We start from the raw sequence: 26,761 nt of genomic DNA, 5'->3' as shown, positions 1-26,761 counted from the left end.
TAGCCCTTTCTCCTTTTCTCTTCCCCACCCTCCCCTCCCCCACCACCTCACTTTTCCTCTCATTTGGCCTTGTCTGTCCCAGGGATGGCTGGGCAGGTGGAGAGACCTGCAGAGCAGTGCCCTTCTTGCCTTGCCCTCCCCTCTTGCCCCATTTAATAATGGCCCACTTATGGACCAGGCACTATGCTAAGAATTTTACAAATATTATCTTATTTGTTCCTCATAACATTGGAAAGGAGGTGCTATTATTATCCTCATTTTACAGTTAAGGAAACTGAGGCAGACAATTAAATGACTTGCCTAGGGTCACGCAAGCCAAAAAGTGTCTGAAGTTGGATTTAAATGCAGGCTGACTCCAGATCCAGCATTTCATCCACTGTACCCCTTAGCCGAGGATCTTGGGATATTGCCTTTCTCCCAATAGTATCAGTTAATCAACAGGTATTTAATAACTGTCTACTATATTTCAGGCACTGTGCGCTATACTGTGAATATGAAGACAAAAGTAAAATAGTCCTTGTCTTTACATTTTGTCGTGGGAGACACTGGTAGCTGAGATCACAAAAGGCCTAGTGTAGGACAGGGCATTTAAGCTAGGCTTAGAGTGAAACTAGAGATTCTAAGACTTGGAGGGGAGGTGATGCATTCATTCCTACTACCATTCCTACTTCAGCTTGGCCAAAAGCACAGACATGGGACTGTCATGTGTGAGGAACAGCAAGAAGGCTAGGGCTGGACTGGACTGTATAGCATATGAAAAGTAGTAACATGTAAGGCTGAAAAGGTAGGTTGATAACATGTTGTAAAGATTTTGACTCGGGGGTAATAGGGACCCATTGGATTTTACTGAGTAGGGGAATGAACTTGTCAGATCTGTGCTGTAGAGTTATCACTGGCAGGCTAGGTGGAGGACAGATGGGAGAGGGGAGAGACTTGAGTTAAAGAAACCAATTAAGAAGCAATTGCAATTGTCTAAGCAAGAGGTGATGAGAGTCTGAATGGAGGTGTAAGTGGAGAGAAGAGGATGAATCCAAGAGGTATTATGCAAGGAAGATCTACAAGTCTTGACCACTAAGTAGATATATAGTCAAAAAGACAGCAATTTTGGATACAATGTTTAAAACATTCAAATATAAATCTTGGGGAATTAGGGAAATTGTGAAAACTAATTCTAAAACTTAATTCATATCTAAACAATATATGGGAGACTGAAAGGCATTGCTCTCTGGGGTTTTGAATAATTTTTGAAGAACACACCAACAATTTCAGCCCCTTTAACCAAAAAGTATCTGTATAATAGTAATGGCCCATCACCCCTCTGGTCAGGCCATTTTGTTGTACCAGAAGTGAGCGAGACACACCACAGAGTATAAGTTTTAAGTGGAGAATTTATTAGCCGGCGGCCATCGGGGTACAGCACCACAAATCAATGGCAAATGTGTTGGGGTGATGGCTGGGCTTATATAGGATATGGGGGTACAGAGTGGGGGGAAAAACAGGAACAAAGGTCCTGGCTGATCAAAAGATTCAGTCAGGTTATCGTACTAGTGGGATAATCTCATTTACATTCCTTGGTGGAGTCACAGAGTCCCAGGGATATCTCCCAGGAACGGTCTGTCAAGTTATCTCTCAGTGGGATGGTCCTATCTATTGAGATTCCTTGGAGAAGCCAGGGAGTCCCAGGGATATCTGCTAGACAGGATCTGCCAGGCTATCTTTCAGTGGAATGGTCCTATCTATTGAGATTCCTTGGAGGAGCCAGGGAGTCCCAGGGATATCTGCTAGACAGGATCTGCCAGGTTATCTTTCAGTGGGATGGTCCTATCTATTGACATTCCTTGGAGGAGCCAGAGATATCCGAGTCCATTCTTTCTGGGGGTGCTTGTCAGTAGCCAGGGGTTTCTCAGGGGTTCTTAACAGTAACTGATTTTCCAGTACTACAATTTCATCTAGGTTATTGACTCAAGATCCATTAAGCATGCTTCATTTTCACAGATCAAACCAAATGTATGTTCAAGTGGGAAGCAGAGAAAGTATTTCAATAATATTTTCAAGGTCAACAAAAAGAAACACAGAATATTCAAACATTGTGGAAAAACCTCCCTGGTAAACTTTGCACCATTGCCATTTCAAAGGCACTGCCTCCCCCCCCAAAAGTCTCTCTGCTTCTCTTCAATTGCCATCAACTTAACCCCTAAATCCAGTGAAACTCTAAGTTGTTCTAACTTCTCGGGATAGAAAAGTAAAATTTCCTTTTCTTAAACAAGATTGAGTTTAAAAGCTTTACCACTGAATCCTACCTCACCACCAATTATGTTGCCTTTATTTTGTGTATGTACACATATTTGAATGCATATGTATGTGTATGTGCATAAATATGTACATAAACACACATACATGCATGCATGTTTGCTTCTACTTGGAGGCAAGTCATTTTTGTCTTTGTATTCCTAGTGCCCAGAACATAGTAGGTGCTTAACAAATGCTTGTTGAAGGTTAAGAAAAAAAAGAAATACAACAAAATAAGGCACAATACTCAAGATAATAGTTACATAGAAACAGAGAGGTTTCTCTGTTTAACCCTATCTCCCAGCCTTAACCAAGCCTCTCTCTAGTAATATCCAGTCTGGGAGACAGAGGAAGGGAGAGACAAAAGGGGTGAGATAAGTGTCTAATGAAGTCCCATCCAAAAATATCCCATTCATCACTATCAAACCAGGTATAAGCTGGCACCAAATTCAAGATCATGATAAGGAAAAACTAGAACAAAAAAGGCAAAAAAAAACTATTAATCCTTTTACTAACTACAAAATTCAACGAGGATACACAGATGCAGCTCTCCAGGTCTCCTGTTCAGTGGACGTACCCAGGGCAATAACAACAGCCCCCAAAGACAGTTTCTCAAATCCAAAGAAATATTCTCCCTCCTTGATACCTGCTGTGATGATTGCCCTAAAGGCATTTAGTTAGGGGTAGAGCCAAGAGGGCAGAGTAGAAGCTGGGACCTGATTGAGTTCTCCCTCCCAAACCCCCTCGAATTACCTGTAAAAAATGACTCTAAACAAGTTCTAGAGCAGCAGAAGCTAGAAAATGACAGAGTGAAGCAAATTTCCAGGTCAAGACAATCTGGAAGGCCAAGAGGAGGGTCTATCTCACCATGCTAGGAGCTGAACACAGCCCTGCCGCAGCTGCGCTGCTTTCACAGAAGAGACTGGAGCACGCCCAGGGCACTGAATCACTGGCAGCTGCAGTGGTTTCCAGACTTATCAACCCACAAATGCCAAAGATAGCTTCAAAGGTCAGTAGAAAAGTGCCCTCATCTGGGTGAGGAGTGTGGTCTGGCCACAGCCTCAACCCGAGCCACAGCCCCAGCTCCACGGCAGCAGCAGCCACTGCCCCTATGGCACCTGCTCCTGGAGCTCTCGACAATGGGAGAACAAAGCAGCTGATGTGGGTCACAGTCCTGGGTGGTGGTCCTGGGGTGAGGAGGAGCGCTGGCATGGCAGAGCTGGTGCTGGCTGTGGAGAGAACCTTCCTTGCAGTTCCTAGAGAGCTTGTGGTTGTTCCCAGACCAAAGTGCAGGCCAGGAGAGGAGTAAACACCTCTTTTGATCATACCACTTTGGGGGAACTGAGAATTTACAGGTCACTAGAGATATCTCTGAAAACAGCTGCACAAAACCCCTGAAACTTGGGGCAGTACACCCTCCACTTAACAAAGAGTTCAAAAGTCAAATAACTGACTAGGAAAATGAGCAAATGGGGAAAAGAATAAGACTATAGAAGGTTACTTTCTTGGTGAAAAGACATTTTCTTACACACTTACTGATGAGGAAGGTCAAGGCATGTAACCAGAGGAAAACAACAAGGTCAAGGTTCCTACATCCAAAGCCTCCAAGAAAAATGTGAAATGGTCTCAGGCCATGGAAGAGCTCAAAAAGGATTTTGAAAATCAAGTAAGACAAGTGGAAGGAAAATTGGGAAGAGAAATGAGAGTGATGCAAGAAAATCATGAAAAACAAGTCAATGACTTGCTAAAGGAGACCCAAAAAAATAATGAAGAAAATAACACTTTTAAAAATAGACTAACCCAAATGGTAAAAGAGGTCCAAAAAGCCAGTGAGAAAAATGCCTTGAAAAGCAGAACTGGCCAAATGGAAAAGGAGGTCCAAAAGCTCACTGAAGAAAACAATTCCTTAAAAATTAGAATGAAGCAAATGGAAGCTAATGACTTTATGAGAAATCAAAAAATTATAAAACAAAATAAAAAGAATGAAAAAATAGAAAACAATGTGAAATATCTCATTGGAAAAACCACTGACCTGGAAAATAGATCCAGGAGAGATAATTTAAAAAATTATTGGACTACCTGAACAAAAAAAAAAAGCCTACATATTATCTTTCAAGAAATTATCAAGGAAAACTGCCCTGATATTGTAGAACCAGAGGGTAAAATAGAAATGGAAAGAACTCACCAATCACTTCCTGAAAGAGATCCCAAAAGGAAAACTCCTAGGAATATTGTAGCCAAATCCCAGAGTTCCCAGGTCATGGAGAAAATATTACAAGCAGCCAGAATGAAACAATTCAAGTATTGTGGAAACACAATCAGAATAACACAAGATTTAGCAGCTTCTACACTAAGGGATTGGAGGGCTTGGAATATGACATTCCAGAGGTCAAAGGAGATAGGATTAAAACCAAGAATCACCTACCCAGCAAAACTGAGTATAATATTTCAGGGGGAAAAAAGTGGAATTTCAATGAAATAGAGGACTTTCAAGCATTCTTATTGAAAAGACCATAGCTAAAGAGAAAATCTGACTTTCAAATACAAGAATCAAGAGAAATATGAAATGTAAACAGGAAAGAGAAGCCATAAGGGACTTATTAAAGTTGAACTGTTTACATTCCTACATGGAAAGATGATATTTGCAATTCCAGAGACCTTTCTCAGTATTAGGGTAGTTAGAAGGAATATATATATATATATATATGCATATATATATATGCATATATGTATATGTAGATATATAAATGTGTGTGTATGTAGGTGTGTGTACGTGTTTGTGTATGTAGACAGAAGGCACAGGGTAAGCTGAATATGAAGGGATGATACCTAGAAAATCAAATTAATTATTGAGAGGAATGTACTGGGAAAAAGAGAAAGGGAGAGGCAGAATGTAGTACGTACATAAAAGCCTCATATAAAGGAGGCAAGAAAGAGCTTTTACAATGGAGGGGAAGAGGAGGGAGGTGAGAGGGAATAAGTGAGCCTTACTCTCATCAGATTTGGCTTAAGAAAGCAATAAAACATACACGCTCAATTGGGTATGGAAATCTATCTTACCTTACAGGAAGGCAGGGGGGAAGTATATAAGAGAGGGGAGGTAATAGAAGGGATGGAAGATTGGGAGAAGGGGCAATCAGAAGCAAACACTTTTGTGGAGGGACAGGTCAAAGGAGAGAATAGAATAAATGGAAGGTGGGACAGGATAGAGGGTAATATACTTAGTCTTTCACAATATGACTGTTATGGAAGTGTTTTGCATGACTACACATGTAGAACCTGTATTGAATTGCTTGCTTTCTCAGTGAGGGTGGGTGGGGAGGAAGGAAGGGAGAGAATGTGGAACTCAAGACTTTAAAAATGAATGTTAAAAATTGGTTTTACATGCAACTGGGAAATAAGATATACAAGCAATGGGGTATAGAAATCTATCTTGCCCTCCAGGAAAACAGAAAGGAAGGAGATAACAGAAGGGGGTGGGGGGGGTAACAGAAGGGAGGGCAGATTGGAGGAAGGGTAATCAAAATGCACGCTGTCATGGGGTGGGGGAAGGTGAGAGATGGGGAGAAAAATTGGAATTTAGAATCTTGTAGAAGTGAATGTTGAAAACTGAAAATAAATTTATATATAAAAAAAAATAAAGGCATTCAGTTTATCCCCGCCTTCCAGGTCTCCAAGACTAAAGGCTAAGAAAGTATTTGGAATCATTAATGCCCCAAACAGCCTAATCAGATCCTTGGTTCCCCAAAGCTTGGGCAAAACAAATAATGCCAAGGGCAGTCACAAAGGTGATTCCTGGTAGACAACCTATCCCAGTGAAAATTCTCACAGGAGAAAAACTTCATTCAAGAATAACACGTGAAAATGAGACTGAGTGCATGGAATAGTTTTTAATTGAGATTAACAATGTTTTTATATTCTATTTCCAGGATTCTTGGCTTTACAATTAGTAGTAAAACTAAGCATACAAAAATATAATACAAAAGTAACATACTGTATACATATATATGTATATATACATATATATAGTAAGATATAGTTTATAAAACCAATGAGATTTTCCATTAAATTATAAAATTTAAAATTTTTTCTATCCTTTAAATAGAAATTGTATTTGAAGCTTAATACAATTTTAAAGAATCAATAATAGCTATTTTATAAGGCTATTACAAAGATTTAAGCAGTGTATTTTTCCTCCCCTCTGTTTTTATTCTTGTGATATTTGGTATAGTCATTGTACAGTTCCTTAAAGACTTCTCTCACACCAGGCTGTAATGAGGTCCTTAGGAAATGGATGTCCCGTTCAATGCAGAGATCCAGTATAAGATAAATTCCCTCCTTCAGCAGGTTCTTCACAGCTGGATACAGAGTCACCTAGTAAGAGAAAAACTCTATATTTTTCAAAGTAGAAAACTGTGGGAAAAGTCAATGCAAAATAAAACCCATGCTTTAAAAAAAAAAAAAAAACTAATATCTTCCCACAAATTGAGAAAATTTACTAAAGACAATATAATCTCAAGTATAGTTTTGCATACAGCTTAAATTATTAAATGTTTTTAAAGGGGGTGTGGATATGTTTGGAAATTTAGGCTGAATCTTTAAAAAAGAACACTAGAAGAACCATCTGGAATTAATCTTCAGAGGATCTGAACTGAGATCACAAAATGATTCTTAAATATTCACCAGTGGCAAAAATTATCATAATTCCTAACAGCCAGAAGCATACTCATCTGAAGTTTTCCACTTTGCCAATCACTACATAAGCTGTACTCTTTCAGTCAACTATGATACCATTTAATAAACAACAGCACAAAATAATTAGTAATAGACTGCAATGCAATTGCTTATTTGAGTAGTACTTAATAGCCCAAGAGCTGTTTGGTATGTACACACGAAGTTCAGGCTAAGAGAGAGTGTGCAGAATTAGGATTACTTCTTTGGTCCCACTGTGAAAACAGGAGCTCAGAAATAGGCCCCTTGAATCTGAAAACAGAGCCATTATAATTTATAAGCCTGGTATAATGACTTAGCCTACTACAAAAGGAACGAACTTAAGACATTTTATGCTATAAATGAAACTAGAAGAAAAAAGGCAGGTGAAGCTAAATGGAAGGACAGCTCATAGGTTCACCCTGGAGAAGTGAAAATAAAGACACCAGTAGAGTTGATCTTATTTGGTGTCTTCAGGTAAAGAACACCATTTCCTAGGACATTTAGTCATCTTGAATTGCAGCATTCATAATGAGTAAAAGGACCACCATGAAGATAATTATAGTTTAGATACCTATATCTTTTGTAGGATTAAGATGTAAAGAAATCTTATGAACTACTCAAAAAGACCCTCCAAAGTAAGTCAACATACATTTTCATACTTGGTGACTACAATACAAAGGACGACATACGAAGGACAGGGGAAAAAAGTTGGAAAACATGCTGCAGGATGAAAAAAAGGAAGAAACCAAAGGTTTATAGATCACATGGATATTTTACAAGTGCATATAAAGAATATTTTTTTTTTCCAAGAAGACAGCTGGGAAGTGCTGCACAGAATAAGCACCAAATACCATCTGAAAAACTACATCTTATACAGGAAACAATTAGCTACTGATTAGGTTTCCATCAAATCAGTTGTGTACAGTAAGAGAATCAATTTGTTAGAACAAGGATCAAAATCAATACCAACCTAGAATGATAAAAACAAGAAGCTAAAAAAGCAATTTTAACAGCTCCAAAGTGCCATATAATATAAACAAGCTATTGATACCAAAAAAAAAAAAAAGGATAAAGAAATAGACATCAAAACAGACTGTTGCTATTTCTTAAGGAAATTTAAATCACTATTATCAGACAAAGAGAGCATAGAAATTGCTTCAGTCAGCAAATGCTGGTCTTCTTAACAGATATGTGACAGCAAAGAATAATACTAGTTTAGAATATAAACTCATCTGTAAAATTATCGCAACAGAATAAGAACTGGTGGATGGTTGAAAAGGAGAGCAAGTTAAATCAGATTATACCATGAACAGTTAAAGGTGAAAGGTGAAAAAAATAACAGATGAGAAATAAAAATATCTGCCAAGATTTCTATAACAAACCATCTTCTTCATTACAAACAATGGGGACCACGACATCTGAACTCTTCACATTACAGTCCTCGATGTAGAGAACCTAAGAGGACCAGTCAAGAAGGCAGAGTAGGAGGAAGCAGCAGAGCCCAGTTCCTTTCCTCCACCCACCACCATACACAACTATTCCAAGAAAGATCTAAAAAGAACACTGAATAGTGATAAGGAAATCTAAGAAACGTCAGAGTGGGTCATCTTTCCAGCCCAAAATCACAAATTTGACCCACAGGTAAATGAACAGGATAGAAACTATGGAATAGAGGTGGGCCAGGATTAGGTTAGCTGTGATGTAGATGCAAATTGCATCAATAAAGGTTTGTTGTTTTTTAAATAACCTACACACTTACCAAGGCATATCCACAATGAAGTCAGGCTCTTATAAATTATATTTTACAATGGGCTTTTGGTGGTATGACTGAAAAGAGTAAAGAATAAAACGTCCCATTGTAATTTCACTAAGTGAAATACTAAAAAGAAAAAAATCATTTGGTAGCACAAAACACCACCTTCCTTCGAAGGGCTCCCTGAACAAAATATTTCCTATGCATATGTTAATAATGTCAAACAAGATTACTTTAAATAACAGAGGAAACTTTGATTAATAACCCTCTGGTTAGTAATATCAAATGGGACATAAAACAATTGCTAGCTATTATTTCCCTTTTTTTTCACCAGCTATACTGCTTTTGGACATTTCAGCCTTTGTACTCACTTGTCCTCAGTATTCTTTACGTCTCTGATTGGACCCTCTGACTGGAGGGCAGGGCTAGGGGTCCCAAGTTCTCCATTTAAGGAAGAGGCTGATAAGCACAGGCTTCTCCCCATTTCCCACCAGCTACATTGCTTCTGGACTCCTCTTTTATCTTCCCAAGCCAGGTACCTTTCCCCTGCTCCCCATACACTTTTAAGCTTCCTTGTCTATGTTGTCTTCTCCCACTGGACTGTAAGCTCCTTAAGGGAAGGAACTATCTTTTTATTTGTATTTGTATCTATAGTACTTAGCACAGTGCCTGGTACATAGTAAGTGTTTAATAAATGCTTATTAACTGCTGACTAATTTGCAAAGTGCTGTATAAATATGTTCTTTAGCCCTCATAATAACCCTACGAAGAAAGTGAAATGATTATCTCCATTTTACAGACAAGGAAACTGAAAGAGGTTAAGTGACTTGCTCAGAGTCCCAAAGCCAGTCAGTGCCTGAGGCAGAATTTAAACCTAAATCTTCCTGGCTTCAAGTCAACACTCAGTCCATCATGCCTGGGTACAAGATGTATTTGTGCTAAATGAAGTCGTCAGCCACTGTCAGGGAGAGGTGTCCAGTGTCAAGATCAAATAGAAGACAGCTCCCCCGTAGCCCTTCCCTGTGGCTGAGGAGGTCCTCAAGATGAATTTGTGGATGACATTGTGCTGACCGCATTAATGCCTAGAAGACTGCAACAGCTATAAATGAATTCCATAATCACTGAAGAATTCAGCCAAATCATCCATATGAAAAAAACAAGTAGATGCAGAATGCCTGTGGTCCAGGCATACCCCCAACATATATTTTTTGATCTGGTGACATAGAGCTCTGTTCCATGAGCAAGGCACTCCATTTCTGGACTCCAGGCATTTTTTTCTGGTTGTACCCCATGCCTGGAATGCTCTCCCTACCTAACTTTGCCTACTGACTCCTCTGGCTTCCTTTAAGGCCCAACTAAAATTCTATCTTGTATGGAAGCCTTTCCCAACTCCCCTTAATTCTAGTGTGTTCCTGCTGTTAATTATTTTCTGTTTCTCCTATAGATGGCTTTCTCTGCATATACTTGTTTGCACATAGTCTCCCACATTAGATGTCACATTCCTTGAGTGCAGAGATTGCCTTTTACCTATTTTTGTATTTCCAGTGCTTAGCACAGTGTCTGGTATGTAGTAGGTGCTCGATAAGTGTTTATTGTTTTAAACTGGAAATATCAGCATCTGAAGAATGAAAGTTGTGAGTCACTCAAGAGGCAATGGAAAGACTCAATATTATCAAAGAATAATGCTACATTAGGCATTAAGTATATCATTAAAGTGTTTAATGACTAGATGGGCCACTCACATATCAAGAGTTAGGGATAACTGATGGCAGGTCACATGCTGCATTGATATCCAACTGTCAAGAAACTTAAACAAAGGTCTCCAGTAAGTTGAATGAATCAGCTACATCAGATTTAAGGGAGGATATGATCTGTAGTTCTGGCAGGACTACTCTTCATCAGTGAGAGTATATATGCCATTGAAATATCACATTATGCTACACTCCATAAAAAAATGAGAAGATAAGCAGACTATATACCTCTTGTAGCTACAGATGAGATAAATTCTCAACCAAATTACAAAAAAAAAATAATGCTGATTAAATTAAATTGAAGAGCATGCATCAAAGGTAATCTTATGTTGACATCTGGTCATAGCTGCAAACATATCTCCAGATTCTCAGTTTATCCTGCCCTAGAAATTTTAAATCAGAAGTAACAGGAAGCTATGCCTAACTCCATCTCGGCTATGCCTAAAACTGTCTAAATTCACTGTCTGGGGATGGGACAAGATATGTGGCCTGGTTTAGAGATGAAGTCTAATTATAAATGTCAGGAAGCCAACACACACTGGTCCTAGTTTACCAGGTTTTTCCATTTCTCTACCAACTTTCACCTGAACATGAAATAATAATGAATAGCACTTAAGTGTTTTACACACATTATCTCATTTGATCCTGATAACAGTGGGGTAGGCAGTACAAGAATTATTATAAACACTTGACAAAGCAACTGATGATAAATGATATGTCCCTAACTAAAACTCTGGGCTTCTAGCTTCCAGTGTAGTGTTCTTTCCACCACATCCTGAGATTTAACTGAAAGTTTAACTCCACAGTAGCCCAATCCAAAAATGAAGTGGAGCTGATGAAAAATGCCTGAAAATTTTCCTTCAAAATTAGGAAGGCTGTCATTTTTTTTTTTACCTTTGCATAACTGGAGTGCAGGTGAGTGCCTTGCACAGAGTAGTTTCTTTAAAAATTGGTTTGAATTGTTGTTGAATCACTGGACAAGTAATGAAAAATCCATAAATAGCCTGGAAATCCTTAGATTAAAAGAACCGTATAAATTATTTATTCTGTAGACTAATAATCTATAGCAGAAGCTATAAAGCTGAACTAGAGGGAAAGGAGTTGAAAGTGGCAATAATTTCACTATCTTGCCAACATTACTGCATGGAAGGATCATTAAAATTTTAATATTCTGTATGTCATGCATTGCTACTTCTCTGGACTGTGCAGAGAGCTGATTGATTCTCTCACCCCTACCAACTCTCCACCCCGAAAAAAATTTAAAGAAAATTAAAGGAAAGATTTAAACAGCTGCAACTGCTGTCTTGTTTTTAATTACACTTATAAATGTTTTATGGTCTACATACATAGCAACACTCATCTGGAAAGATTTATGGTTCTCAAGCAGAAGACTCTAATGCATATGGAATTTTCTTCATTACTAAATTAAACAACAAATTAAAGCCCAAATGTGAAATGTGCTGCCAAGGGGGTCTGGGAGCCTGAAGGCTTTGATAACTCCCAAGGCATTCTGGCAGCCTAGATAACAAATTGAGGAGTGCAAGTCAGAAATGAAGAATGAAGCCAAGAAATTGTAGGCTTCTCATGCAAAATATATCCCAGAATAACAGTTAGCAACTCAGAAGTTCAAAATTTTGCTTTTCTTCATTAAATTATCTAAGGTAACTAGGTTTCAGCATCTATAAAAAAGGAAGAAAAATAGTAGCTTTCCTCATAAAAGATGCTTGAGTATTAATGACTCAAGTACTTAAAAATATTTAGGGCTAAATAAATGCTGAAAAATAATTCTTGGTAAATTTTACTATGGCCCCAGATCTCGTTGAGTAATAATAATTTTAAGAAACTGCTTTGTGCTGCTGCCACATTTCCCTGCCTGTTTTATAAGATGTAAAAATACAGTTTCAGTCATCATCTACGGATGCCATTTTAACCCCCCTCAAACCTAGGTCAAACATTCATAGTGGAGTCATCCCATTTTCTAGCATGTACAGGGAGCTAGAAAGTTGGGAATTAGGCAGCAGTTAAGTATTTTTAAAACAAGTTTTTATTGATATTTTCTGTTTCTTGCATCAGCATAGTATCCCACGTGTCCTTTTTCCTCCCCTTCCCTGAGAGCCATCCCATATGACAAATGCTATTTCCTAGGGAGGGAGGATAAAGTCAGCACAACTGATTGAAAAAGTCTGGAAACATGTCTAATTTCTAAAATCTGTGGACCTCCCACCTTCAAGGAGGAGTAGGTTAGGGATGACTTCTCACGCTTCTTCATTACAGTCCTGCTTGACCTTTATAATTGTTACACTTGCTTTTGACTGTTTAGTGGGTCGTTGTTCTTTCCATTGACGTTGTTGGAGTCACATACTATTTTCTTGGCTCTGCTTCCTTCATTCTGCATCAGTTCAGATAGATCTTTCCATGCTTCACTGTATTCATCTCTCACATTTCTCAGAGCATATTAATATTAACATTACATTACATTCATGCACCACAATTTGTTTAGCCATTCCCCAAACAATGGGCATCTACTTTGTTTTCTGTTTAACATTTTTGAGGAATTGTTCTTGAATGATATTGGTCTATGGTTTTCTTTCTGTGTTTTACTTTTGCCCTGGTTGAGGTATTTGTCTCATAAAATGATTCTGGCAGGGTGCTTCCTTTTCCAAATTTTGAAAATAATTTTTGAAGTACAAGTACAAACTGTTCTTTAAAGGCTCAACAGAATTCTACCATGAATCCATCAGGATCAGGAGCTCTTTTCTTTGGTAGTTCCTTTACAATGAGATCTATTTTCTTTTCTGAGTCTGGGTTAGTTAAGATCTTTATCTGTTTTTCTGATAGTTTGGGAACTTTTATGTTTTTGAAAGTATTCCTTTATTTCTTTTTGTTAGTATTTAACTGTGCATAATATGTTCTGATTATTCATTTCACTTCTTCTGGTTTTGCTCTGACTTCATCTTGCTCATTTACTATTTTATTGATCTAATTTTCTGCTCTCTTCTTTTTAATCAAGTTAGCTATGGGTTTATCATTTTTATTAGTCCTTTCAAAGAACCAGCTTTTAGCTCTATTTCTCATTACAATGGGGTTTTTGTTTCCAGTTTGTCTAGTTTCCCTCTAATTTTTAACATCTCTTTTGTGCTTATTTTAGATTTATTTGTTGGCCTTCTACTTTTTTAAAATGCATATTTAGTACACTAATCCTTTCTTTTCCTATTTTGTTAATGTATGTTTTTCAGGTAAGATTTTCTCCATGAGGACTGCTTTAGCTGCATCCCAGAAATTTTGGCATGTAGTTTCCTCATTATCATTTTCTTTTACATAGTTGCTAACTGTTTCCATAATTTGTTCTTTGACCCACTCATTATTTAGGATTTCATTGTCAAGTCTCTATTTGAGTCTTTTGTTTGTGGTCCCTGAACCAATTTCCATATTTTTTTTTTTTTGCTTTTAAGTAATATTTCATTCTTCTCCAATTATACATAAAGACAATTTTTAAAATTCATTTTTTTTTATTTTGAGTTCCAAATTTTCTCCCTCCCTTTCTCATCTTCCCCCTTGCTGAGATGGTAGGTAATTTGATATAGGTTATACATGTTCAATCATTACCTTATAGTTTGTAAAGGATGTATTACTATTTCTGCCTTTTTACATTTGTTTGTGATATCTCTGTACCCTAGTACAAGGACAATTTTTGTAAAAATTCCATGAGTTGCTGAGAAATATGTATGTTCTTTTCCTGTCCCATGCAGAAAATGCCATATGTTTTTTAACTCTGGTTTCTCCAGAAATTTGTCCAGTTCCATATTTTTCCTTTCTCAGCTAGGTATTTATATAGGAACAGGATGAGAGCAAATTCAAAGCTAGTCCTTTGATAAGTAGTGCCCAGTCATCAAGTAATTTATCTAGTGATAAATTCTCCAATGAGTATACTGCTACTCTGATCAGGTTTACTAAAGCAAACAGGTGTGCACAAACACATACATACACACATACACACACACACACACACACACACACACACACTATATATATATATATATGTTTATATAAATACCACCTAATATTTGTAGAGCAGCCCTCAGTTTATTAAAAGTGTAGTCACATGTATTAACTTATTTGATAAAATAAGCTAATTAAGAATAGGAAGGGTGGTGGTTATTGTCCTCACGCCTTTTGGCATGACCTTCAATTTATTTCATTAGCATAAAGAACTCCCAGGGAGGAAATTCCCTCTATTAATGCAGCTCAGTACCTTCACTACAACTTAGTCTTAGAGTTGTCTTAAGCACTGAGAGGTTTAATAGGGTCACACAGCCACCATGTGAGAGAGGGAGGACTTGAACCTAGCTCTTCCTGATTCGAAGGCCAGCTCTCTATCTACTACGCCATTTAAAAAAAATATACACTTATCTACATTTTCAAAAGCCCTTCCCCTCTCCAGAAAGGTATCCTGAATTTAAAAATAGAAAAACACAATTCAACAAAACTAACAAACACGTTGAAAAACTCTGACTCTACATACAGTGTTTCACATCCACAGACTACAAAGAATAAAAGGGAAGAGTATTCTCATATCTCTCATTTGGGGTCAAAGTTGGTCATTATAATTATGTAGCATTCAGTTTCAATTCTTTTGTTGTTGCTCTTTCCATTTACTGTATGTTGCTGTACTCATTGTGTGTATTGTCTTCCTGGTTATGTTTACTTCATTTTGAATTAGTTCATATAAGTCATAATAAGAAAGACAGTTCCTGCCCTCAAGGTACATACATTCTAATGGAGATAGACAACACCATAAAAGGAAGCTGAAGTGGGGCAGCCTGAGTGTTCTCTTTAAATGTGGGTTCTGGGAAACAATATCCAATCAAAAGGAGAGGCTACAGAGACGAGTACTTCCAATGTGTGGATTTCCAGGGCTAGACTGAGCTTCAGGAAGACAAGCTGGGGTGTGATGGAGCCATCTGTCAGCTCCTTCCACTTGACACAAGCATGTCTTCAATTCTTAGTTTCATCTCTTCCTATGACTCAGATGCAGCTCTTCCTGACTCTGAGGCTGGCTCTCCAGCCATGTTGCTATGTTGTCTCTCTGTTTCTCACCCTGGCCCTCATCACCTCATTTCATTCAGCAAACACCTATTAAGTTCCTTCTTTGGAGAGAGCAATGTGCCCGGAATGTAGGAGACATACAGTTTGAGTGAGACACAATGCCCTCATTGTATGTTATGGTCTTGTAGGGAGATATGAGGGCCATAAAAAACTACAACACAAAATAGTATATCAAAAGTGCATGGGAAACATAAGCAAAAAACACTTTTCAACTAGACTCTTGCAATCACTTATTAATTATTCTGCCCTCCCTTCTATTGTCCCCCCTTTTTTATCTTCTTCCTCCTTCTTTCCTGTGGGGTAAGATACCCAATTGAGTGTGTATGGTATTCCCTCCTCAAGTCAAATCCAATGACAGCAAGATTCACTCATTCTCTCACCTGCCCCCTCTTCCCTTCCTACAGAACTGCTTTTTCTTGCCACTTTTATGTGAGATAATTTACCCCATTCTATTTCTGCCTTTCTCCCTCTCTCAATATATTCCTTTCTCACCCCTTAATTTGATTTTATTTTTTTAGATATCATTCCTTCATATTCAACTCACCCTGTGCCCTCTCTCTCTCTCTCTCCATACACACACACACACACACACACATACATATATGTATATTCCCTTCAGCTACCCTAATACTGAGGTCTGATGAATCATACACAGCATCTTTCCATGTAGGAATGTAAACAAAATGGTTCAACTTTAGTAAGTCCTTTGTGATTTCTCTTTCTTGTTTACCTTTTCATGCTTCTCTTGATTCTTGTGTTTGAAAGTCAAATGTTCTATTCAACTCTGGTCTTTTCATGGAGAAAGCTTGAAAGTCCTCTATTTTATTGAAAGTCCATATTTTGCCTTGAAGCATGATACTTAGTTTTGCTGGGTAGGTGATTCTTGGTTTTAATCCTAGCCCCACTGACCTCCGGAATATCATATTCCAAGCCCTTTGATCCCTTAATGTAGAAGCTGCTAGATCTTGTATTATTCTGATTATGTTTCCACAATACTCAAATTGTTTCTTTCTGGCTGCTTGCAGTATTTTCTCCTTGATCTGGGAGCTCTGGAATTTGGCAACAATATATCTAGGAGTTTTCTTTCTGGGATCTTTTTGAGAAGGTGATCTCTGAATTCTTTCAATTTTTATTTTACCCTCTGACTCTAGAATATCAAGGCAGTTCTCCTTGATAATTTCTTGAAAGGTGATATCTAGGCTCTTTTTTTGATCATGGCTTTCAGGTAGTCCAACAATTTTTAAATTATCTCTCCTGGATCTATTTTCCAGGTCAGTGGTTTTTCTAATGAGATATTTCCCATTGTCTTTCACTTTTTCATTTCTTTGGTTCTGTTTTATAATATCTTGATTTCTCATAAAGTCACTAGCTTCCACTTGTTCCAGTCTAATTTTTAAGGTAGTATTTTCTTCAGTGGTCTTTTGGACCTCCTTTTCCATTTGGCTAATTCTGCCTTTCAAGGCAGTCTTCTCCTCATTGGCTTTTTGGAACTCTTTTGCCATTTGAGTTAGTCTTTTTTTTAAGGTGTTATTTTCTTTAGTATTTTTTTGGGTCTCCTTTAGCAAGTCATTGACTCGTTTTTCATGGTTTTCTCGCATCCTTCTCATTTCTCTGCCCAATTTTTCCTCTACTTCTCTAACTTGCTTTTCCAAATCCTTTTTGAGCTCTTCTATGACCTGAGGCCAGTTTGTGTTTTTCTTGGGAGGCTTTTGATGTAGGCTCTTTGATTTTGTTGACTTCTTCTGGCTGTATGTTTTGGTCTTGTCACCAAAGAAAGATTCCAAAGTCTGAGACAATCTAGGTGCATTTTCGCTGCCTGGCCGTTTTCCCAGCCAACTTACTTGACCATTGAGTTTTTCAATGGGGTATGACTGCTTGTAGAGTAACAAGTACTTTGTTCCAAGCTTGAGGGGATGCACTGTTGTTTTCAGAGGTATTTCTATATAGCCAGCTCTGCCACACCAGCACTCCTCCTCCCCCAAGAACCACCAACCTGGACCTGACTCAGATCTTAAGCAGGCTCTGTATTCCCACTCCCCCCGGGGCAGTTGCCGAACCACGAACTGCTTTCACTCTGTCCCTGGCAGCTTTCCCACTAACCTTCTATGTTGTCTTTGGTGTTTGTGGGTTGAGAGGTCTGGTAACTGCCACAGCTCACTGATGCAGGGTGCTAGGGCCTGTTCCACATGGCTCCTGGTCTGGTTGGTCCTGCTGCTGCCCATGCTGGGCTCCGCTCCCCTCTACTTCCAGCTCTGTGTGTGACAGACCTCACCCAGAGACCATCCAGGCTGTCCTGTGCTGGAGCCCTGCTTCCCTCTGCTATTTTGTGGGTTCTGCAGTTCTAGAATTTGTTCAGAGGCATTTTTTATAGGTTTTTGGAGGGACCTGGCAGGGAGCTCACACTAGTCCCTGCTTTCCGGCCGCCATCTTGGCTCCACCCCACCACCACCACCACACATAGCTTATAATGATCTCAAGCTATTCCTTGTTATAAAAGTTGAGCCTTTTAACATTAGCATCCTCTTGATGATACTAAATGGCTCCAATTTATGGAATTTACATGCTTTGAACACTCAAGAGGTAATGAAAAGATGTATGGCAGGTGTAAGTAGGAAGCAGCATGTTATGAACAAGGACTTGTACACATTAAGTGGGCCAAAGACATCAATAAGATGTATGACTGGAAAATGAAGTAGGAGGCTCTCATGTAGGGAATAAAAGGGATAATAGAGGGCATCCCAAAAGTCTTAGTGTAGTTTTAAGTTTTAATAGCTTAAAAGTGCACTAAGACTTATGGGACGCCCTGTGTATGGATAACCCAAATGTTGCTTTGGGATCTGTGAAATAGTAAAGAATTTGAGGAATGCCTCTAGCACATTTAGCACATTTTTTATGGAAGGTATATGCAAAACATGACCCAGAATAATACAGGATCAGAAGCCATAGATTGGTTGCGATCTATACCAATAGAAATAGTTCTTACATCAATGAGATTACATGATTCATTAATATAATTAGTTAGTCATTGAAGGTTTTTGAGTTGAGAAGGACAAAATCAAAAGGGTTCTTTAGGAAGATTAATCTGTGAGCATTATATAGGATAGATTTAGAAGAGAATGGGGAGCCAGGCAGAATAATTTTTTTTCCAAGTGAAAATGAATTGTTTTTATTTTTTATTTTTGGTTCTGTTCTGAACATTTTTTAAATTTAATTTATTTACTATATTTAGTTTTCAGCATTGATTTTCACAAGAGTTTGAATTACAAATTTTCTCCCCATTTCTACCCTCGCCCCCACTCCAAGATGGTATATATTCTGGTTGCCCCATTCCCCAGTCAGCCCTCTCTTCTGTCACCCCACTCCCCTCCCATCCCCTTCTCCCTTACTACAATATTCAACATTCAAGCTTTCTCAGTGAAAAGACCAGAACTGAATAGAAAGTTTGACTTTCAAACACAAGAATCAAGAGAAGCATGAAAAGGTAATCAAGAAAAAAAACAAGAAAAAGAAATTGCAAGGGACTTACTAAAGTTGAACTGTTTTGTTTACATTCCTACATGGAAAGATGACATGTACGATTCATGAGACCTCAGTATTAGGGTAGCTGAAGGGAATATGCATATATGCATATATATATATATATACACATATATATATATATACACATATATATATATATAAGTGAATGTGTATGTATGTATATATCTATGTGTATTATATATATACAGAGAGAGAGAAAGAGAGAGAGAGAGAGAGAGAGAGAGGACACAGGGTGCGTTGAAGATGAAGGGAAGATATCTAAAAGAAATAAAATCAAATTAAGGGATGAGAGAGGAACATACTGAGAGAGGGAGATAGGGGGAGATAGAATGGGGTGGATTATCTTGCATAAAGGGGGCAAGAGGAAGCAGTTCTGTGGGAGGAGGGGAGAGGGCAGGTGAGGGGGGAATGAGTGAATCTTGCTCTCATCAAATTTGGCCTGAGGAGGGAATAAATGATGATAAATGTTTAACAGAGATAAGTTTAACAATTCTTTATTAGTATTGAGCAAGACATAAAGCATAGAAACATATTCATTAAAGGTATTCTCCAACGACAAAGAAGAAATCTTGAGCAGAGTCCAAATGGAAGTGTAATTTTTTTGTAGAAGGTTAGGTTCTCTAGACATATTATTTGAAAGTAACATCATGCAGGTGTCATTGGCTTGCCTAGGTAACACTATAGGGCCTTCTCAGGGAGACCTATGGTTATGCTAAGGAGACTAGAGTAGTAATCCACAGAAGAAATACCAAGTAAATGAAGAATGAATATTACCCAGGTTTAACATGCAGTTTGATGGCCAGCCCATTGAATTAATATATCAGTCTGTAACTCTTGGAAAAGTACTAAAGATGGGGAGGAGCAAGGTGCATTTCAGGAACCACACATAGCTTATTTTTTTTTAATTTAAATTTATTTATTTAACATATTTAGTGTTCAGCATTGATTTTCACAAGAGTTCAGCAGCTCCGCTCCTGACTCTCATGACTTTGCCAGGTACTATCTCTCTTCCCTCCTGTTTTTCAGCTTCGTTTTATGTTATCTTCACCCATTAGGATGTAACGTACTTGAAGGCAGGGACATTTTTATTCACAGCACTTACTACAGCGCTTGGTACATAATAAGCACTTAAAATAAATGCTTGTTGAAGTGATAAGACTTTTCTATTACAACAATTTCATTTATTGTAATGTTGTTTGAGATAATGATGTACTTACTGGGTTTCCTGCCTCTCCCTGATGTGCAGTTATGGTAAACTTTGGCTTCTTTCATTTCTTCATTTTGAAGGAGGGGAGGGCTGATGGGGGTGGAGGTAATCAAAAACAAACACTTTTGAAAGGGGACAGGGTCAAGGGAGAAAATTCAATAAAGGGGGATGGGTTGGGAAGGAACAAAATATAGTTAGTCTTTCACAACATGAATATTGTGGAAGGGTTATACATAATGATACACATGTGGCCTATGTTGAATTGCTTGACTTCTTAGGGAGGGTGGGTGGGAAGGGAAGAGGAGAGAGAATTTGGAACTTAAAGTTTTAAAAACAGATGTTCAAAAACAAAAAAGAAAGTTTTTGCATGCAACTAGAAAATAAGATACACAGGCAAAGGGGCATAGAAATTTATCTTGCCCTACAAGAAAGGAAGGGAAAAGGGGATGGGAGGGGAGTGGGGTGACAGAGGGGAGGGCTGACTGGGGAACAGGGCAACCAGAATATATGCCATCTTGGAGTGGGGGGGAAGGTAGAAATGGGGAGAAAATTTGTAATTCAAACTCTTGTGAAAATCAATGCTGAACACTAAATATGTTAAATAAATAAATTTAAATTAAAAAAAAATAAGCTATGTGTGGTTCCTGAAATGCACCTTGCTCCTCCCCATCTTTAGTACTTTTCCAAGAGTTACAGACTGATATATTAATTCAATGGGCTGGCCATCAAACTGCATGTTAAACCTGGGTAATATTCATTCTTCATTTACTTGGTATTTCTTCTGTGGATTACTACTCTAGTCTCCTTAGCATAACCATAGGTCTCCCTGAGAAGGCCCTATAGTGTTACCTAGGCAAGCCAATGACACCTGCATGATGTTACTTTCAAATAATATGTCTAGAGAACCTAACCTTCTACAAAAAAATTACACTTCCATTTGGACTCTGCTCAAGATTTCTTCTTTGTCGTTGGAGAATACCTTTAATGAATATGTTTCTATGCTTTATGTCTTGCTCAATACTAATAAAGAATTGTTAAACTTATCTCTGTTAAACATTTATCATCATTTATTGACGTTATCAACATTTCCCACCCAGCTACCTTCCTGGACTTCATCATCTCCAGAAATATTAATCTGCAAAATAAAATCAACTTTCTGAAACTCACACAGGACTTCCTCATGCCCCCTGGACCAGGGAGCCCTTCTCTCCCCATCCCTACCATTTTTTGGCATCTTTAGACATGTTGTCTTACCCCATCAGACTGTGAGCTCCTTAATAGCAGGAACTGTCTTATGCCTTTCTTTGTATGCCCAGAGCTTAGCACAGTGCCTGACACAGAGTAGGAGCTTAGTAAATACTCATTCTGATTCTGATTGTATCTCTCCTGAAATCACATATGATTTTTAACATGCATACAGCAGATACCTTATTAGATAAAAGCCTTTATCTTCTCTATATTTTTCATAATTTCTCTATGCCTCTTTCCTTTTCTGTGACTGTGAAGATACAGTTTGCTATAGGAAATCATCCAAAGTCTGTTCTTGTCTCATATTTTCATCTAGGATGCTCTTAATATGTATAGATATTATCCTAAAATTTGCTAGCAATAAAAAGCAGTTATGGGACAGTCATAGTTGATGTCTTTTTAAAAAATAGCAATATAGTCATTACAATCTTTGCTACCCTCTTAGAATTTTCCCCTCTGTGACATCTTGAAAAGTGATTCCTGAAGAACTTCGAAATTTTGTGACCTGCAACAGATTTCCTTTTTTAAAAAAAAGTACCTAGTAAGACACCACTACACAACCTGGCTTCATCTTTGCAAAGATTATTTCCATTTCCTCACACTGCATATTAATAATGAAAGGTACAAATATGGTGGTCCTCATTTTTGTGATTAATAAAGATCACCATATAATCAGTGGTAGATCAGTTCAATTTAACATCTATTTGTTATCCTCCTTTCACTTACCTCTCTAAAAGCTTTAAGGATGATTAATCAGGTCCTTCCGCCAAGTTAGTTACTTGTATCTTTGTTTTCTCTTCCATTGCTTTTATCTATTTTGTGAGTTGATACAACTCATGCTCTTTGATCATGTAATATCTGTAACATTTGTATCTCTGTAATATTTTGCAAATAAGCTTATGTTCTAAACTGCTATTGCCTCTGGCTACGGTGACTTATGTCTTGACAAAGATTAAGTACTTGCTGGCTAATGTGTTTTCTGGGATCTTTTCACCTTCTCATGGCAATTGTTTTACACAGGTTATAGGTCTCATCAAATGGTGATAAACAAGGATGCTGTCGTTCTTTTCATCCATTTCACATTTTTCAATCAACATCTTGTTTAAATAGGCCACATGGGAGTGGTTGTAATTGTACATATCTTCTTATCTTTATCCTTTCTTCTACTTCATCCTCTTCATTCCTCTGTAGGAGTGATCCTGACTCTCTAGACTTTCTCTACCATGCCATACAAACCTCTTCAAACTAGAAGCTCCCTCTGCCCTCAGCCTTCACAACTGGAAACACCTTCTGACTCTCTTGACCTCTCCCTCTAATTGGCTGGTTTTTCCAAAAATCTCCATCTTGAGGAGGATGTTCAAGTCAGCCATGCTTTCATTCCTCTCTCAGCTCCGCTCCTGACTCTCATGACTTTGCCAGGTACTATCTCTCTTCCCTCCTGTTTTTCAGCTTCGTTTTATGTTATCTTCACCCGTTAGGATGTAACGTACTTGAAGGCAGGGACATTTTTATTCACAGCACTTACTACAGTGCTTGGTACATAATAAGCACTTAAAATAAATGCTTGTTGAAGTGATAAGACTTTTCTATTACAACAATTTCATTTATTGTAATGTTGTTTGAGATAATGATGTACTTACTGGGTTTCCTGCCTCTCCCTGATGTGCAGTTATGGTAAACTTTGGCTTCTTTCATTTCTTCATTTTGAAGTATATTTTCTAAAACATTTTACTTCCTTCTCCATGTCCACCTTCACAGTGTATAAAAGTTAAGTAGCAAAGTACACACTGACTTGGTTTGGAGAATATAACTGAGTTTTTGGTAAAAATTTCTCTAATTCTTCATCTTCCATAACAGATAGTGGCACAAAAGCTGCAACTGCTGTTGTGGTGTCCCATGAAACAACTTTTATTGTCCTTGAGCACATGATGAAATCAACTCTAGCAACTCATTTATTCACTTCTCTGAAGAGAGTTTATAAACCATCTTTTTCTATTTAGCTATAATTTCTTTTTTTTTCTAGTTTCATAGGTTGTTGTGAGAATAAAATGTGATAATATATGTAAAGTACTTTAACAAACCCATAAAGGGCAATATAAATGTTAGCTAATACTATCACTATCACTACTTATTTAAACTTAGACTGTCAGCATGGATGTGGTTTAATTAGGTTGTTGGACAAAGTTCATATTTAGAATAGCAACAATTAAATTAATGTTTATATATACTCTAAAATGTTAGCACCCTTTTTTTTCAACACTCTTCCACCAGTATAGTATGAAACAAGCAAAAAAAGAATGCATAAGACAGAAGGAATGTTTTGTATTTTTATGTATTTCATGGTTTGACCTGACAAAATAATCTATTATGTAGGGGCCAATCTGATGGTGATGATCTCCATAATGAGCTTGTCTAGTCTTCAGGTGGCAGGAACAAGCTCTCATTAGGACTATATCTGAAGCCTTTCCAAATTGGTACAACCCTCTGCTTTGCTATATCCCCAGACAACAGGGTCACCTCCAAGCCATGATGGAGTATTAGAGAAAGACTTTGGTAGAAATCTACCATTATCTACTAATAAAGGCCAGGCTGCTTAGCATAGCATTAAACACCCTAAACCCACCTTTTCTGAATTTTCTTCCACTATCTCCCTTTATAGACACTGGATCTTATACAAGATAGACTATTTTGTTAATCAAAGCACATCTCAAGTATTCCTGCCTCCATCCATGCCTTTGTTCACATTCTTCCCACTGCTTAGAATAAATGCTTGTTCATATCTCTGGAGATGAGAAAAGGTATCTCTCTCCAGTGTGTGAAGAAGAAATGGGCTCTGGGTATGGAACACTGCATATACTGTCCCACAAGGTTAATGGATTGGCTTGTTTTGCCAAATTGCTTTTTTTTTTTGGTTACAAAAATGTCTCATTGAGGGAAAGGATAAATTTTGAATTCCAGGTAATACAAAGCAAAAAAAAAAAAAAAAAGCAATGAAGTAAAAAAAAAGCAAAACAGAAAGAATAAATACTTATTAATTGACAAAAATGTCTCTTGCCCATCCCTATCCCCTAGTTCTACCTCCTCAAGCTCTATCTCTTCCTCAAGGCCCAGATGAGATCTAGTCTTCTGTGATCTGCCCAGCCAGAAATAACAACAATAATAATGATGATAATAATGATGATGATGATGATGATACATTCACATTTATATAGTTCTTTACAGGTTTGCAAAGCACTTTTCTGAGCACAAACCTGAGAGGCAAGTAATGCAAAAATTGTTATCCACATTTTACAGATGAGGAAAATGAGGCTCAGAAAATTTAAGTGACTTGTCCAAGGGTACATAGTAACTGTCAAAGGTGGGAATGATTTGTAACTTCAAGTCTAATTCTTTATCTACTACACAATCACATTAGCTTCTTTGGTTGTCACATTATAACACATTGTTGCCCCATACTGAGCCAACAAGCCAATAAAACACTCAGATCCTTTTCAGACAAACTGCTGTCTAGTCACATCTCATCATGCACTTGTGAAGTTGATTTTTGGAAGCCAAGTGTGAGGATGTACAATTATCTCTATTAAGTTTTATCTTTTCAGATTTGACTAAATATTCTAACCAATCAGGATCTCTTAGTGATTTTGTCTCTGCTTTTTGTAATTTGTGGATTTAGTAAGGATGCCATCAATACCTTTATCCAAGTTACTGATCAGCATGTTAAAACGAAATAGGAACAAACACAGATCCCTTGGCTACTTCACTAGAGACCTCCCTCCATGCTGGACAATAAATCATTAATGGTTACTCTTTGGGCACAGCCATTATATAGTTCCAACTCCACTCTGTTACACTACTCTCTAGCCTATATCTTCCCATTTGGACCAGAAGAATAGCAAGAGGGCTTGTGTCAAATGCGCTACAAAAATTCACAACATTCCCAATATACTAACACTGTCCAAAAAGGAAATGAGTCAGCCTGGAATGGCCTATTCTTGGCGAAGTTCTGCTGGCTCTTTATGATCACCATTTCCATTTCCTGTTCACTATCATTTTACTTTAATAATACATTCTAATATTTTGCCAGGAATATAAGTAAAGTTTGCTGGCATTTAATTTGAAACAGTAATCTTTTGTTTTTAAAAAAACGGTATATTTGCCTTTCTCCAAACCTATGACATCTTTCCCATTTTCTATGACCTTTCAAAGATCACTGACTGTGGTTTAGCAATCCCACTTGCCAACCCGAGGCCTGGTGCCCTCAACTTATAAAAGGCAGCTAGATGCTCTCTTACTATTCTATTCAATCACTATAAATCTCAAAGCAAAATATGTATAGATATGTCCCTGAGTCAGAGTTTCAAGCTCAAATAAAATAGTCATGTTTCTTACAGGTTGGAATTTTGAGTATAGGCTTAATGATGGAATGTCTGACAGTGGAGTGGTGGGCAGAAAGTAAAGAAGGGAGTGCCATGGTAGCACCAGGCACTGGCAGAAAAAAAGAGGTGGGGGAAGGATCCCAGGCTGCTTTTCGTTCTAATGAAGCCAGATAAATGGTTTCCTTCAATCCACAGACTATTATGCTGTTCCTCAACTGTCTTCTCATATGACCAAAGCATACCTTTATTCTCCTAAAGACCTAGACACTGACTATTATGCTGTTCCTCAACTGTGTTCTCATCATTATATGACCAAAACATGCCTTTATTCTCCTAAAGACATAGAAGGGGTCTACTGACAACCAGTCATACCAAATATGAAAGTAAAATGGAAACCTGTGCTTATCTGTTTATACATCTTTGAAACCTAGTGTCCATTTGTGGAAAAAAAAAAAAAAAGAATTGTAATTCTAAAAATATATACTCTGTGAGTTTCTCTAAAAAAGGGGGGGGGGGGTTTAGCTCTGACCCATTGGCAAGAATAAGCAACATTCTTTAAATCTATCAAACTTCTACTCCTTACCCCCCTCTATAATCTGATCTTTGTTCCACTGAAAAGCATGTTTTAGTGTAGCAGAAGGAATGTTGGACTGAAGGTCAAGAGAAAACTATGTTCCAATCCTAACTGATATATCTATTAGTGGTATGACTATGAATAAGTCCCTTAATTTCTTTGGACCTCAGTTTCCTCATATGTAAGAGAGACAGTAATCCTTGG

The 26,761-nt window shown here is 37.8% G+C and overlaps 1 protein-coding gene across 1 annotated transcript in view; it reads right to left on the bottom strand.

The window, feature by feature from the left end:
• Window positions 1–6,390: 6,390 nt before the first annotated feature.
• URB2 (URB2 ribosome biogenesis homolog) overlaps window positions 6,391–26,761 on the bottom strand; it is a 48,647-nt gene continuing 28,276 nt past the window's right edge. The window contains exon 10 of the mRNA XM_036753349.1: window positions 6,391–6,663. Within this exon, the coding sequence (XP_036609244.1) occupies window positions 6,466–6,663 (198 nt within the window). The 3' untranslated portion in view covers window positions 6,391–6,465. The remainder of the gene's footprint in view (window positions 6,664–26,761) is intronic.

Source organism: Trichosurus vulpecula, chromosome 4, assembly GCF_011100635.1.
Source record: "Trichosurus vulpecula isolate mTriVul1 chromosome 4, mTriVul1.pri, whole genome shotgun sequence".
Lineage (NCBI taxonomy): Eukaryota > Metazoa > Chordata > Mammalia > Diprotodontia > Phalangeridae > Trichosurus > Trichosurus vulpecula.
Note: the sequence above shows the minus strand (reverse complement) of the source record. Positions and strands in the feature narration are given on the sequence as shown.